This window comes from Magallana gigas, chromosome 9, assembly GCF_963853765.1.
Source record: "Magallana gigas chromosome 9, xbMagGiga1.1, whole genome shotgun sequence".
Classification (NCBI taxonomy): Eukaryota; Metazoa; Mollusca; class Bivalvia; order Ostreida; family Ostreidae; genus Magallana; species Magallana gigas.
This window is the reverse complement of record NC_088861.1, coordinates 27,868,885-27,884,458: the sequence shown is the minus strand read 5'-3', so window position 1 is coordinate 27,884,458 and position 15,574 is coordinate 27,868,885. Positions and strand designations below refer to the sequence as shown.

Sequence of the window (15,574 nt, the reverse complement as noted above, 5' to 3'; positions counted from 1 at the left end):
CATGTATATTAGACTGATCACATCGTTCGAAGACGGAAACAGGTTTTTATGAGATTTGATCACATGCCTATGCTTAATAGCGCTTGTGATTGCATTTCTTACATCTACGAGTAGAAAGAAGAATTTTTTTGAAATCAGTAAATCTGCCTTGTTCTTACGTACATATGTAAAATAGTTGACGTCATTAATGTGGCGTTTTGATCAGTAAAAATATCCACACAGGAATGAACGATCTACATATAAGGGAAAATATTTTGCAAATATATACGTAGATTGTAATTGCTCTTTAAATTGGCTAGTTGCCAGCGTGCTTATGAAAACATGTTCTTATCATTACGTGTTCAATTTCTCATTGCAAAAAAAGACTCGAATGAGTATTGAATAACATAGTAATGCAAATCAATGTCAAATCTTGATGCAAGCATACCGGTTTTAGGCAAAGTGCTTAAGTCAACAGACAGCATACAAATAAATTTATATGAAAATTATTAACTGACTTTATCGTTTAATCAAACTATTAGATAATACACGTAACACGACAGATTTATAATCCTTTTGGAAAAATATTATAACATCAATGCAGATATATTTGAAAAATACACAGGATTAAGCATTCTGTCAAATAAAAAAATCACACAACGGTTTCTAAAACGACTTTTATCGAATTTTCATTGTTCGTGGCTTTTCCCTTTCTCCACGAATTTACACCACTCCCCATGAAATTCTACTTAAGTTTTTGTTTAATATCTATCAAAATTATCCCAAACTTGCTACCTACTCAATTACCTCCTTACAAACAATGACTTTTTTCTGTTAATAGGTAAGACACTAATAAAAATAAATCACGGTGAAAATAAGCAGCCTTTAAAAACAAAGTATTACGTATGGTATAAACATTAAACGGGGACTATCATTTTATTCTTCGATAAAAATCCTGTATCAAACCCAAGACTTAGTCAACTCAACGTTAACTGATTGGTCTGGAAACGGTCACCGTGGTAAATGGAAGAGTCATACTATTCATTCATTATTTAGTTATCTTTCCGTCAACTCTCTGTTAAATGAATAGCAGAACTTTGCTAAACTCCAGCAGGTAAAAATGCCAATTTTAGATTTTTCATAAATTATTTTTTTCGACAGAGGTTAAAGCTGTTTTTGTTGTTTTGTTTTCGTTGTTGTTTTGGTTGTTGTTGTTGTTGTTGTTTTGTCGATCCACAACAACTCATTTTCATTTTCATCGAAGTTAAATCTATCTTTGTATATCCGAATTTTGTTTAGTCGATCCACAAAACATTTTTAGAAATCAAATATGAGCACCTTTACCTTTTTAAAGTTTTGTCCATAAAGGACGAAAAATGGTATTGTCAAATATCTGCCCCCAATTTTAACATATCTTTAAATTTAAAGTATCGTATCAAAATCAATGCTCCATAAAACACTATACAGAAGATGTCTTTCACATTAATCTTGATGTGAGTCATCATTGTCCAATTGCTGTTCATCATTGCTGTTCATCTTTGACGTCCCCAAAATGGGCAAATTCCCGCAATTTAAATTGCCTTTATTAGTATAGAACGGACGTCTGCTCAAGTAGGATTTGTAATATGATTTCAATTGATATAAACATTATTTTTTTTAATTTTGTATTAAAGTTTAATTTTGGGGGTGAGAAATGCATAATAACGCACATAGTCTTTTGATCGTCAAAAACATTTTTAATTTCATAAATCAACAAATATTGGTTTCCACCAATATTTGTTTTATTTTTACCGTTAATTAGTACAGTTTCAGTCATATTTGCCCTGTTTCAGAGTGATATTTAAAAGTATCACCAAAAATGGAAATGAAAGATTTATTTACACAAAAATACCCATAAACTAAGAATCTATAAATAGTTACCTGATTAGACTTTCACAGGGGTAATGGTGACGTCACAAACAGTGCATTTTCCCGTAATTTTCATAAAAGCAGAAGACACCAATTCCTCTGTGGTTTTTAAAATAGAAAACTACGTCCGCAGCCATCGCCCACGATGAAACTCACATAATAACTTTATCATGTTAAAACACATAAAATATTTAAATTTTGTTGTGGGCGACGGCTGCGCACACGTTTTCCTCTTCAAAAAACTATAAGAAAATGTACCATTTTTCACCATTTCTGACTAAATCATAGAAATATGCCAAAATGTTGAAGTCATAATTTTGTTTTGAAACAAGATAAAATTGTATAACTTAGCATTTCATATACACACATGTTCAAGATATTACATGAGTATTTTCAGGAGATTTAAACAACTTTTGAATTTTAGGGCAAATTTTAAAAGAAACTGTACCTTCTTCTTTGTTATCATTTATACCGCTCAATTGCATAATTCTGGTGGATACCTGACGTAGTGATATTTAAAGAATTTAAGAGAGACTGCATGAAAAAAAATGTGAGATCTGTATCCAGTTATCTTTTCATAATTGATTAATTACAAAACGCTTTCTTTTTCTAAAGTAGATTTTTTTTTTGATTTGACAAATACTTGAGAAATGGATTTCACTTTGAATAGCAAAATCTTAATACTTTGTTATCGGCAGTTTATTCATAACTATTACATTTCTTATGTGACAAGCTGACTGGTGTTTTTTTATACTAATTGTTTGACTATACGTAATCTAATGTCTAAAATTCGAAGAAAAACGGTGTTGAGTGACATATTTTATTGACTAATGCCAAAAGGATTGGACACAAGTTCCAAAAACTTAAAATGTCCTCTCCTTGTACATAATATATTACATTGCCATACAAAAGAAAAACGGTGTTCCGGCAGCAACCCGAAAATGTGCTATTGACTACGAACTTTTCAGATTTTCCTGATTACGACAAAGAGCACACGATGGGTGTGACCAGTCATCAAAGGATAATCACTCCTCCATAGAACATGATCATATACCTCTAATTATTTAGAGGTCCGTGTTTGTTCTGCTCCTGTTTTGTATTTTTCCCTTTTGGAATTTTGATTTTGAACACTGTTCGCTATCACCATATGTCATTGTTTCTTATCTTATACATTGTAAATTTTGATCAATAGAATATAAGTACATGTAAGACTTTAAAGGGCCTATCAAGCCAAAAACAATTCCTTTGGAATTAAGAAAATCATTACCTCTGGTTCACAATAAAATCCATGGGAAAAGCACATGTACATTATTTTTTTAAAGAATATTTTTAGCAGAAGTGTCTCTATGAAAAGTTACATAAACATTCCTTTTTTCAAAAAAAAAAAAATGCCCCCAAAAATGAAAAATAAGCTGTATACATTTTGAGACAATTTTTATTATAATTTAAATTGCAGGTTTAACCCCTTCACAAAGACTAAAGAGCAAAGCGTTTATTTTACGTACTACATACAGGCTCTTGAATTTGGTTAAAGCTAGCATCACATTAGCTAACTGATAAAGACATGTCTAATTTAGTTTTGATGAACCAAACTTAAATTAATATCTCATAACATGTATCACCAACCGTTATGTCTTAAACTTTACCTTTATCATTTCTTTGGCATTAAAGAGGCTAGGTAACTAACATTTTTTACCATCAGATCGACTTTAAACTTTTCCAGGCATTGAACTATTATTTTGAGTAATTTTTGCCCTACTACACTTGCAACCAGTTTCGCCTCGTCTTAAAATTCGCCCTGACACGGAAAAATTTTAGACATTGGGATTCGCCCAGTTTGAAATTCGTACGCTGACAAGGAGGACGAAAGGGGCAAATATAAAACGAGGGAAAATGTTTCCAATTACTCTGTAGCCTAAAAAGGGCCACAAACATTAAGCCCTTTTAACCTTCAATATATGATTTTTTTAAAGTAGAAGAAAACACATGGAAGAAAGGGTTAAACACAGGATTTGACGTTTGTACTTAAATTAAAATAAATCTCTAAAGAAATTAAAAGTAAATTGCCTTGTCTATCAAATCTAACGAGCGCGATTTAAAGTCAATATAATCGATAACAAATAACACCATAACAAGAACTATTTTGTATTGTACGTGTTTCAAATACCCTGTATTCTAGAACACAATCTAACGAAAAAAACAAAATAAAACAAACTGCATTTGCATACACAGTGTTTTTTATCAATTGAAAAGCATACTATAATCTACATACTATATTTATTCAACTAGGCGCTCGCGAAACTTGAGCAAACACAATAACAGTTAAGACTTTGACAACCTTAAAAGAAATAAAATCAATCCTATTGTCTACACATTGGTTTGAATTATATGGTTATGTAAAATGAAAAAACAAAATATTGGTAGAATTTCTTTTATCTACTTATCTCTTTAGGCAAATTTTTCGCCACGTGTATATATATTTTGCATTTCAAGATTTCAAAGACATCATTGTCTCAAAGATAATATTTCTCACTCACAGAGCAGCTAGAATATATTGTTCAAAATCATAAAATATAGCTATAGTTTTGAATATCTTTTTATGGTCTATGATGGAACATATACATGTGTAAAATATAATTATTTGCACTGATGACATTGTATGTTTGTAAATGAATAAATCTATTTTGTTAATGATTTTCTTATAAGCAAAAAAGTACACGATGTCGCCATTTACCTTTAAAGTGGAATAACACATCATCACAAAATGGCTGACCTCTGATCAAAACGACATTTCGATTTATTAAAATGATGACGGTAACAAGTGACTTACACTATAGTCGAGTGGATAAAGTGTCGGGCTTGTGATCTGTACATCTGGAGTTCGAATCCCACAAGGGCTTTTGTTGTTACTTACTGATTTGATATTTTTTAGATATTCATTTTTTGTCCCCAAACTACAAATTTTTCGCTTATTTGACATATGAACTGTTCATTTATCATTATATCTTTCATAATCAAATAATTTATTGTTAATTTGAGAGACTTTTGACAGGTGTGTAATTCCACGTTAACTCATCTCAACGGAAAAAATGCAAGCTTTTTTATGCAATCAGTCTCCAGATGAAGCAGTAAGCATTATGGAAAGTGACACCACAAACGTGAACACTAAGTATCCAATCAGAAAAATTCGATCCAAGGCAATGGCTAAAATTGACCAATCAGAAGGCTCCGAGTCCCTCTTTTGATTGGCCACAATTGACGAAATGCAATCTCTGATCTCAATCAGAATATCTAGTAATTGTTTTTGAAATCTCGTCCCTTTGGGGTGCTCATTGTTCTCATCTGAGTTGATATCAACAGGTTTGCGTTGACAATTCTTGAATACGGTTTCTTCGTTATCATACTGCGTGGTGTACAAATTATCCTAAAAGATATATGATGAGTTATTATAATTTAAATTACATTTCTAATATGTTTTCTCATTTCTTCACAAACGAAGTGATTTTATCATTATGCCCTTAAAACTATTCAATCACATCGGAAACTGTTGTAGAGCCCCCTGGAAAGAAAACATATTTCACAAAAAATGGCTTCATTGACCTCTCGTGCAATTGTTTTGTATAAAAATTACGTTGGGTTACTTGTCAGAGTTACTGAGCAAACATGAGAATGTCAGGACAACGTCTGCAATTCGTTTTAAATTTCGAAATACTTTAATTGTATAACTGTTTAGAAAACTTTGAAATATATAATTAGAATTATCAATGTTAGGTACTTCACTACACCGAGACTTATACTTTTTAAGACACTACGTCACAAGATGGCGATTTAAATGTTTTGTTAAACTCTTTATATCAATCGCTCCAGATGTATATCGTTAAAGCGCAGTGGTTAAAGTATCAGGCTTCTGAAAAGCAGGTCATGAGTTCGAATCCACCTGGGGCTTTTGTTTATGTTTACTGAATGAAATTTTTGAAAATACCTTTATTTATCTAAAATTGCACATTTTTCCCCTTATTTGTCATATATCCTTCTTATCAATCATGCTTTCTATCATAATCAAGTAATTTTCTGCTGATTTGAAAAACTATTTCAAGGTGTAGTGAGGCACCTTAATTAAGAGCGAGCGTTCTAAAAATAAAAACAAACGACAACTTGTTCTTTAACAAACTGGCAAAAAAACAGTTTTTCGAGACTCAGTCCAGCAAGCCTAAATAATTCATTTTTAACAAATGCAACGTAAATGCACATTTATTTATATTAATGAAACAAACAAGCACTGATCAAATTTTTTACAAAATATCTTCACTGATTTGAAAAATATGAACATGAAATTAACTGGTAAATATAACTACAGTATACACTTGTTAATGTACATGTATGTAAATGTGTTTATTCAATAATATGCTGAAATAAAGCAAAGCAGGGATCGGGTAATTGAAAGAAGTATTTGTAATTGAATGTTATTAAATACACTTTTCAAAGTAACTGGAAGTAATTTGTAATTGAGTCTCCCTTCAAATACAAATATTAATTGAATGTATTTAAATACATTCCCAACAATGTCATGTATTTTCAATTACTTTTCAATTACATTTCAATTACTTTTTTTCAAGTTAAAAGTTAAATTTAAAAGTTAAAGTTAAAAAGGTGTCATATTCAGTTTTAAGTTCTTCATTAACTTTAAGCTTTAAGCAGTATATTTTATAAGTACAAATAAATGTAAACAAATCAGAGTATTATTTGCATTTGGAATTATTTTAATTCTTGGAATTTTGGGCTTTTAAGATATTGCCCTTAGTTAGACTATTTTTAAGAAAAATTCATGTAAGTTGACTAAGTTAGGTAAAACTAACACATAAAACAATAAAAATTCATGTTACTTGTCTAAGTTAGTGTAATTAAGGGCAATTTTCTCAAAAACCCTAAATTCCAAAAATCAAAATAATTCCAAATTCAAATAAATTAAATACTCTGTTACAATTAATGCATGTACAGGTATATAGGGTTAACAGGCGAATGACAGACGAAAATTCAATAATAACGTTTAAGTTGCATACCTTTATTAAATGGGCTTCAGCCTAGTGTTTATACATTAATTAATTGTCTCATTATGTTTGATGTGTTTATACAACATGACACTCCAGAGAAGGTTTAATTTGTTCAGGCCTGAAGCCCTCTCATACCCAAGAACAAGTGTAGTAATTGACTAAAAGTTTAGTATAAAATATCTTGTGTAGAACCAAACATGAACCCGATGACACTGGATTTTGGTACTCATTATGATATTCATATATTATTTTAAAATATAAATTTTAAAGTAAAATCTATGAATAATGATTAAAATGAATGCAAACCTTTAAAGATATTACCATAAAAAAGTTTTGTGTCTCAATGCTGTTTCTACATGTATATATTCTTAAGATATAAAAAAGTAATTGAAATGTATTTAATTACATTTTTCAAAGTAATTGAAAGTAATTAATTGCATTTTAAAAAATCAGTGTAATTGTAACTGCAAGTAACACATACTGACTAGTTTATAGTTTACTGCCCTTTCTTCTTTATTAATGTATTTGAAAGTAATAAATTACATTTCCAAGTAATTGACCCCAACCCTGATGCAAAGAATAACATTAACTATGTCTTAGTTTACTTACATTTTTGTCATGCTTTTGTTCTGTGTGTAAACATGTGATCTTCTTGAGCGGTCGAATGACGTATTTCCTGATTCGCGGTGAGACTCGCCCGTTGTTTTTGTAATGTATGTTTAGGACAACAACGGTCATGAGACAGGAAAATCCAACCAACACCATGGACGCCAAGAAATATATTGCTGCAATATGCTTAGTATTTTAAGATATTATGTCATTATTATCATAACAACTTCAAATAATAGTGATTTTGCATTTACTAGTCGAAAATTAGGGTTTTATTTTTAACCATGAATTTTTTTCCAAATAGTAAGAACTGATTGTTTTTTCATAAACATTTACTTTGAAGATATAATTAAAAGTGGCAAATCTTCTTCTGCCTGAATCAAATTAAAACTGTCCGCGAAAAAGATAATAAATACATTCGTTTTCAACTATTAAAAAAATAAACCTATCCTTGCTTTGCTTTTGTTTCTTGTTTGGGTCATTTTTTAATTTTTTTTTAAGGATACTGATTTCAAAGAGAGTATAACAAACCTAGCAATGGTGCCTTTTCTCCGGAAGCTGGAATCATGTTCACAATAACTAACTGAAAAACGGCCAGGGACAACAAGATTGTTATCTCTAGATTCACCTTCTCCCCAGCTTCTGGTGGAAGCACAAAACCCAGGGCAGCCATGAAAGACACCACAAAGCAAGGAAATAGCAGGTTCATGACGTAGAACAGAGGTTTTCTCCTCAACCTTAACACGCATTCGAAAGTTGGGTAGATCTGGTCTCCGTAATAGTTGACGACATTCATAGCGTCTGCTCTGACGACCTCCCACTCTGTGTTTTCTATGAAGCTAGACATATCCATTGTGTCGCTTTTGTTGACAAGGTTCACCTCGGAGCCCGTGTAGATCCAGGAACCGAACACGAGACGACAGGTCTGAGTGTCAAAGGGGAAGTGAAAGACGTCGATTTTACAGGAAGCTTTAATATTGGAAGGAAACTGGTATTTCACTGCGCCACTGCTATGAACAACAGCCCGGTAGTCTCTCATACCGGGGAGTCCAGCCACTGCATCACTACAAGACGCAACAACAAAGTTGTCTAATTAAAAATAATTAAAACGATTACAAACGAGGACAATAATACAGATGGAGATGGATAGGTAATGTGTTAAGAAAGCAAACAAACGACATCACAAGAGAGGCACTAAGACTAACCCCAGAAGGAACCGTCAAAAAAGGCTTAAGGATTTGAAACTTACCAGAGAAGAGGAGAGGATAGCATAAGAACAGAGAAGAATGGGAATACCTAGTCATTGTTCTATGTGCCTGGAGTGCAACAAGGACTAAGTACGTAGGTACAATTAATTCATCAGAAAGTTAAGTTTCTTTTTGTGTTTAAATTTATAAAATTAACATATGTGCAAAAAGCGCAGGTTTTCGCAGTTCAGAACACTTTTATTTTGATTTGAAAAGACATGACAGAATAAGTAAATGTGGTTTTTCTTTCAAAGTATCTAATTACAAGATACACTTACGTATCATACAGAGTGACGTCAGGAATCCAAATTTTATTTTGCGGTACAGCAAAAGTCTCAATGTCGTTAAACAGAGTTTTGTTCCATCTCAGTCTACAGTCTAGCCAGTTCTACAAAATTAAAAATAGATCGCCGATGAGGTCACTGATGATGTAATTTATTGTTCTGAATTTGTTTTATAAGAGATCGCCAATGATGTCACTGATGACGAAATTTACGGTTTGGTTTTGTTATCTCGTCAAGCTTGCAAGTCTTTGAACGTAGTTGTCAACAAGAATCAAAATCACGATAAGAAGTGTGCCTAGACAAATGGAGTAGTTTTGTCATCTAAATATTTCCTTTGCCAATTCTTTATTCTTTTGGTTTTGTGAATGATAAAAATTGGGACTTTACATTATCCTAGGCAACGGAATGCATGATTATGTAAATCGTTACATGTATTTGGTTATAGTTCAATAGACATGTAAAATCCTTTTTAAAAAATGAAATTAGGCCTTCTAAATGATATTAAGGAAATATCCTTAAAAAAAATATTTTCTTCTCTCTCTCTCTCTCTCTCTCTCTCTCTCTCTCTCTCTCTCTCGATCGACTGTTTTTATTATTTACCATTCTCATCCAGGCTCCGATGTTGATAGTTTGTTTAGGTTCATTCTGAAAAAGAAAAAAAAAATTAGGAAAGATAGATATTTTTATATCTTTTATCTATATAAAATTTTAAATTACTTGAAATACAGGCATGTTTGACTTATATAAACAATTACTTACTTATTTACTCATTTACTGACTTACTAATAACTTACTGACCGACCCGATCCGTAAATGCCCCAGCTTCCAATATTCATTATTACCTGATCACGTGATTTCGCAAGTCTATTCAGTATTTGTAAACAAAAATTAGAAAACGTGCTGAGCATGCTGGTACCTGGCTAACAATTTGGTAGAAAGTACAACAGACAGAAAAATAGATGTACTCGTGCTTTGAGTCAAGGGGCTCGCAAAAGAGATTAAACTGAAGTTCTGGGGGCTTTTTTTACTCTCTGATCAGGTATTAGTTAAAATGGTGGTCTATAGGTTATAAATGATAGATATTCTTTCATAACGATAATTTGAAGGAATATTTTTTTGTTCAACGTCGAAAAAGTATTCTTAACTATTTGATTTTGTAAACAGATTCGCTTTCATTCCTCTTCCCCCACGCTGTTCCCCTCGACTACTTTTCCTGTGGTCATGCAGAGCTTTTAAGTGTTTTCTGGTTAAAATACATCTTTCTTTAAATAACAAATAAATCGATTTTAATGACAACGACGCCGATTTGTTGTCAGGATCATCGTAATTTTCCCCTGTCATGTATCTTTATTTTGGTGAAAGGAAAATGCAAATAAAGACAAAATATCATACATCTCTAACAACGTTGCAGTTTGAAAATGAACCTTTCGGGCCCATGTGGACTAGCTTGTACATGCATTCCCTATTGCATAATTTAAGTATTGCTAACTCTTCTTAACCAATTCATTACCAGATCCACAACCTGCCTGACGCCGATATCAATGGTTACCACCACCGTGTTGTTTGCTTTGTTACAATATGGCCGCACTTCACTCTTGTACCCTCGGAACACCGACGATATGACGTCATCAAGTACGTGCGCTCGAGCTTGTATAACTGTAAGTATATAATATAAATGAATAACTCTTGTTTCTGATTTGAACTTTCTCCGTATTTCAACTCAAACACTAGCGAAACTTGCACACACGTTTGTGACAATAAAAGGCAAAATGAACATATAATTTGATTTCCTTTGATATGAATTGTTGTTCCACCGACACTTATTGAGTTACTAATTGTTTAAGTTTATTAGTCTAATTATTAAGTTTATGCCTGCGCCGTGTACCGCGACCGTCGACTTGTTTTTTTAGGGTCTTCCGTTTTCAACGGAAGACCCTCTTGTTATTCTATTGTTTCTTTTTATTATTATTTTTTTTCTTTTTCTTTATTTTTCTGACTTTTTCAAAGCTTAATATCTCAAAAAGTTTTCAACGTATTTACATGAAACTTTCAGGGATGATGTAGCATTATTGTGCCCCAAAGATGTTAAATTTACAACTACAACGTCACGTTCCTTTTTACGTTACGTCAATTTGTAAATTTTAAAAAAGTGATTTTGTCCAGGGCGTTTTTCAAAAACGCTTTAAGATACAGACTTGGAATTTTCTGTGTTGAAGCATTGATCGTTTTTATTTGGACATAAGGCTGGATTTTAGTTTCCGTCACTTCCGGTCCAAACCGGAAGTGTTTTAAAATTTTCGATTTTTCGAATTTTTCGTTTCAATTTCAAATGTTTACGAAGTTTGTAGAGTTGGTCATGCTGAATACGAAACTGAAATCCGTTTGAAAATCGGACGATGCATTACAGAGATATCGGAGTTTAAAAATTGATTTTTCCGGAAACTTTGATTCCGCGTCCTTGGTTTAAGAAATAGCGTAATGTTCAAAGTAAAGTTAACTCGTACCAAAAATACCTGGTAAGTCGTACTTGAACACATTCGGATTTTTTTTGTTAAGTCGTTCTTAAAATCGAAAAGGTTTTTGTTAAGTCGTACCTAAAATCATTCGTATTTTGTTAAGTCGTACCAGGAATATTTGATTTTTTCATCTTTTTATTTTAGTTACTCTTGTTAATGGTTTAAGAGCTCTGCTTCTTACAGGAACTTCCAGCTTTACTTCCGACATTAACGGAAGACCCACTCGTTGCTTTGCAACGAGCTTTGCTCTAGTTTTTATTATTATTTTGTTTTGTTTGTTGTACTAGTATATTTTTACCAATATTGGTCACTTAGAAAGGAAATTATTTGTCTTAATAATTTCCAAACAATTTACTCTCGAACGTGTAAAATCTTCGTAGAGTAGAATTATTTCTTAGTTGTTTCTTTGTTGTCCGAATGAACTCCAGAGCTACTTCAAACATAATGTGGAATCATTTAAATTCGATCGTGAGAGCCAATTTTCGTGGAGTGTATGTTGGTTTTTTTTTTTTTTTTGCTTTTTGATGGTGATGTAATTTCTTGAATGCGTGGGTTTTCAGTTTTAATAAGAAAACTAACTCTTTGAAATTTGTTTTCGTGGAGGATGTAACATCGTGGGATTTGGCTACCCACAAATACCACGAAAACTGAACGGCAGAGCCAACGCGAACAATTAAATCCAAATTAACATGTCTCAATTTTAATCAATCATCAATTCTTATATGCGTCAGACATGCAGTGATAGCCTTTTTTAACACGTTAAAATGTCATTGCCTACGAATCTTTAAAAGAGTTTTGAAACAAATATATCTCTTGCAATGCAGTTTATTAGCAATTTACAATTTTTGTGTTATGTGCTGTGAACTGTTTTTTCCAGTTTCGAAATTCACACAGAGAGAGAGAGAGAGAGAGAGAGAGAGAGAGAGAGAGAGAGAGAGAGAGAGAGAGAGAGAGAGAGAAAGAGAGAGGTGAAGATGGGAGTGAACGGAGAGGAGGAGAGAGATAAGAATGTAGATAGTGAAGAAAAAGAAAGGGAGGGGAGAAAAAGACAAAAGGGAGAAAAAGGTAGAGAGAAAACAGGGGGGAAGACCGTTTTGTATTAAAATGTTTAAGCCATGCTGAGTATTATATTTTTTTACTAATGAAATTAGGTATTCAGTTGGGGTATATATATTGAAATTTTGCTAACATTCCCATCTCCCATGACGAATAACCCACCCATCCCTCGATGATTCGAAATGTTAGTAACTTTTTCTGTTATATGACGTTCAGAATTAAGGACCATAAAAATATGACAGAATGCATTTACACTGCTCACGTGGGAAGTTGTCATCATTAAAAAGATGCTCTCCAATGACCAAATTTTAACCCCCCCCCCCCCCAACCTATCTCAAAATCCTTAAAATTAACATTTTCTGTGTTTTGACGTTTAGAAAGGTGAAGATATAGCTGAATAAATCAGCACATCTTTTCTATGCAGTGACATTCACGATTATCATGAATTGGCGCTTATAGGGGTGTGCTTTCATTCCCACGGATTTTAAACTTATTTTCAAGCTAATAGATATAAGATACGGTTAATGACTGCTGAATATGAAGGCAACAACCTGAAGTTCCAACAATTCATATGTTACCCGAATTACAGTCAATAACTGTTTTCTTATACCCTTCATTTCAGTTACATACCTTAAGGTACCTCACTACACCCAGACTTGTACTTTTTAAGACACTACGTCACAAGATGGCGATTAAAATATTTTGTTCAACTGTTTATACCGTTCGTTACTCTTGTATATCGTCGTAGTTGGCTAAAGTATTGGGCTTCTAAACCGTAGATCATTAGTTCGAATCCGTCTGGAGCTTTTGTTCATGTTTACTGAATGAATCCACAGCTTTCAAGTATGTCTTCTTATTTCCATAGGCATATATCATTAGCTGGGTTCTTTAGGCTCTAAGAAAGGTTCGCTGAGATCGTAATTTTTCTAAAATGTAATTTTTCATCCAAAATTGCACATTTTATTGCCTATTTGACTTAAATACTTCTTATCCATGATGTTATCTATCATAATCGAGTGATTTTCTGCTGATTGAGAAAATATTTCAAGGTGTAGTGAGGGTACATATAGTTAGTATCTAGATTTTGGGGATGTCCGGTCACTTTGTACATACATGTACATGTACAAGTATTAGCCGTCTGATAGTTTTTTTTGACATCCTTTTTAAGAATTTCAACTTTGTTCTCAACAGTTGGTTCAAAAGTGGACATCATTGACCTCTTTTCGTTTTTAATAAAAGATGTTCATTTGATATTCAGTTTAAGTATGTAGCTGCACGATTATTGACTTTAAAAATTGATTAAAAAGAGCATTGCTATGCACCCGCGTGCTGCGTTATACAAAACAGCATGTAAAATACCATATCTATTGATTTGTAATCTTATCATAACACTTTTGTATAGTTTTTGGCATACGCAAGTCCTTTTATGAAATGCATACATTTTTGATCTACATAAAACAAAATGGCCGGATACGTGTATCCCTCTTGAGGCCCTCAGATAAACTTATATTGCTCTAGAAATAAGATAATCGAAGTCTTGGTTGCATAAATTATACTATTTTAATCATTAGAATAAGTTGATTTTATGAATCTACGAAAGTTTGGTATAAGATTGGGCCTGGGGGTATCGCGTGAATTTCATATCAGATTCTGTTAGATTCAATTGTAAAGTTACCAAAAGTAAACCCTTGATTATCCCACTTCAATTAAAAGGAGCCCCCCCCCCACCCCCTTAAGATCAGTAGATCCCCACTCCCTGTAAGTTACAAGTACATGAATTAACTTTATCATTAATATTATTTTAAATGTACAGTTGTACCAATTTTGTTTAAGAACCAGACACACAAGGTAATAAATAAGACATTGAGAAGCCACGCGGACGTTCAGATGTTGAGTAAATTTGATGTAATCCGAAGAAATGAATTATTGGTTCCTAAGAAAAGCAAACAAAATAATTCTACGCATTGCATCCAATGGCAAATTTTAAGATTATTATAAGAAATACAAGCTAAACGACATGTTGACATTTATGTACAAATACTTTTGGGAGGAGGAGAGAAATAGAGAGAGAGAGAGAGAGAGACAGACAGACAGACAGACAGACAGACAGAGACAGACAGACAGACAGACAGACAGAGCGAGAGAGTAAACAGTGATAAAATTATGACGAAAACGTCTTACCACTGAGACTTATCAGTATTATAAATATATCACAGGATGCCATGATGTCAAAATCTTGTAACTGTTTTCAGGTTCCAGGGTCGCTTTGCGGTGTGCTCCTTCAGCATTGACAGAAGATTCAGAAAACACTTCTCCACAGAAAGCTGCAGCCTCTAAACCAGAAAATTTGATATCGGTCTGTTAATAAATTATACATAACTCGTGAGTAAATTAATATAAATGATGGATCGCATTTGAAAAGTTTGCAGTGATGTTAATTAATGATCGAACACGAAACACCTTATGGAGGTCTCTCAGTCATTAATTGCTGGTCAATTTGTCATGAAATTTCGACATGCACTCCAATGCAATTGTCACTTCTAATTAGATAGAAGTGTAGTCATTAGTTTTACAATATAACAACTTACCCAGTCCTCGATCTACTTTGCATTTCGCCCCGTTTTACATAGAAAGCCATGTTATTAATTGATCTTCCAGGGAAAAAAATCAATATCCCTACTATTTACATTTCCGATTAAACATCGATTTGAAGGATCGTTTTTTTCTTTCTTTCTCTCTCTTGCTCCCTGATCAATGATGCTCTTCATGTCGACATAATGACAAAAGATACTCAAACGCTCTTTATCTCTAGTAGTATAGATAATCGTTCCATGCGTTCTTTAAAACTTCTGGTATAAGATAACATATCGACAAAGTGCACATAGTCTCGTAGTGCAAAATGTACATAGTTATGCTATTAAAAC

General features: G+C 32.8%; 1 protein-coding gene across 3 annotated transcripts; it reads right to left on the bottom strand.

Moving 5' to 3' along the window:
• Nucleotides 1–4,081: 4,081 nt before the first annotated feature.
• Nucleotides 4,082–15,346, bottom strand: LOC105323054 (neuronal acetylcholine receptor subunit alpha-10). Of its 3 annotated transcripts, none has more exons than XM_011422010.4 (8): nt 15,239–15,346; nt 14,832–14,983; nt 10,589–10,734; nt 9,679–9,723; nt 9,073–9,182; nt 8,079–8,611; nt 7,548–7,723; nt 4,082–5,311 (listed from the first exon to the last, which is right to left on the bottom strand). In XM_011422010.4, exons 2-8 carry the CDS (start codon nt 14,872–14,874, stop codon nt 4,997–4,999), a joined length of 1,368 nt encoding a protein of 455 aa, XP_011420312.3. In that variant the 5' UTR covers nt 14,875–14,983; nt 15,239–15,346; the 3' UTR covers nt 4,082–4,996. The 3 variants fall into 3 exon arrangements, with proteins under 3 accessions (XP_011420312.3, XP_011420313.3, XP_065926681.1); XM_011422011.4 differs by having other exon boundaries at nt 14,832–15,008; nt 15,239–15,344; XM_066070609.1 differs by lacking the exon at nt 15,239–15,346 and adding an exon at nt 15,111–15,234.
• Nucleotides 15,347–15,574: the final 228 nt, after the last annotated feature.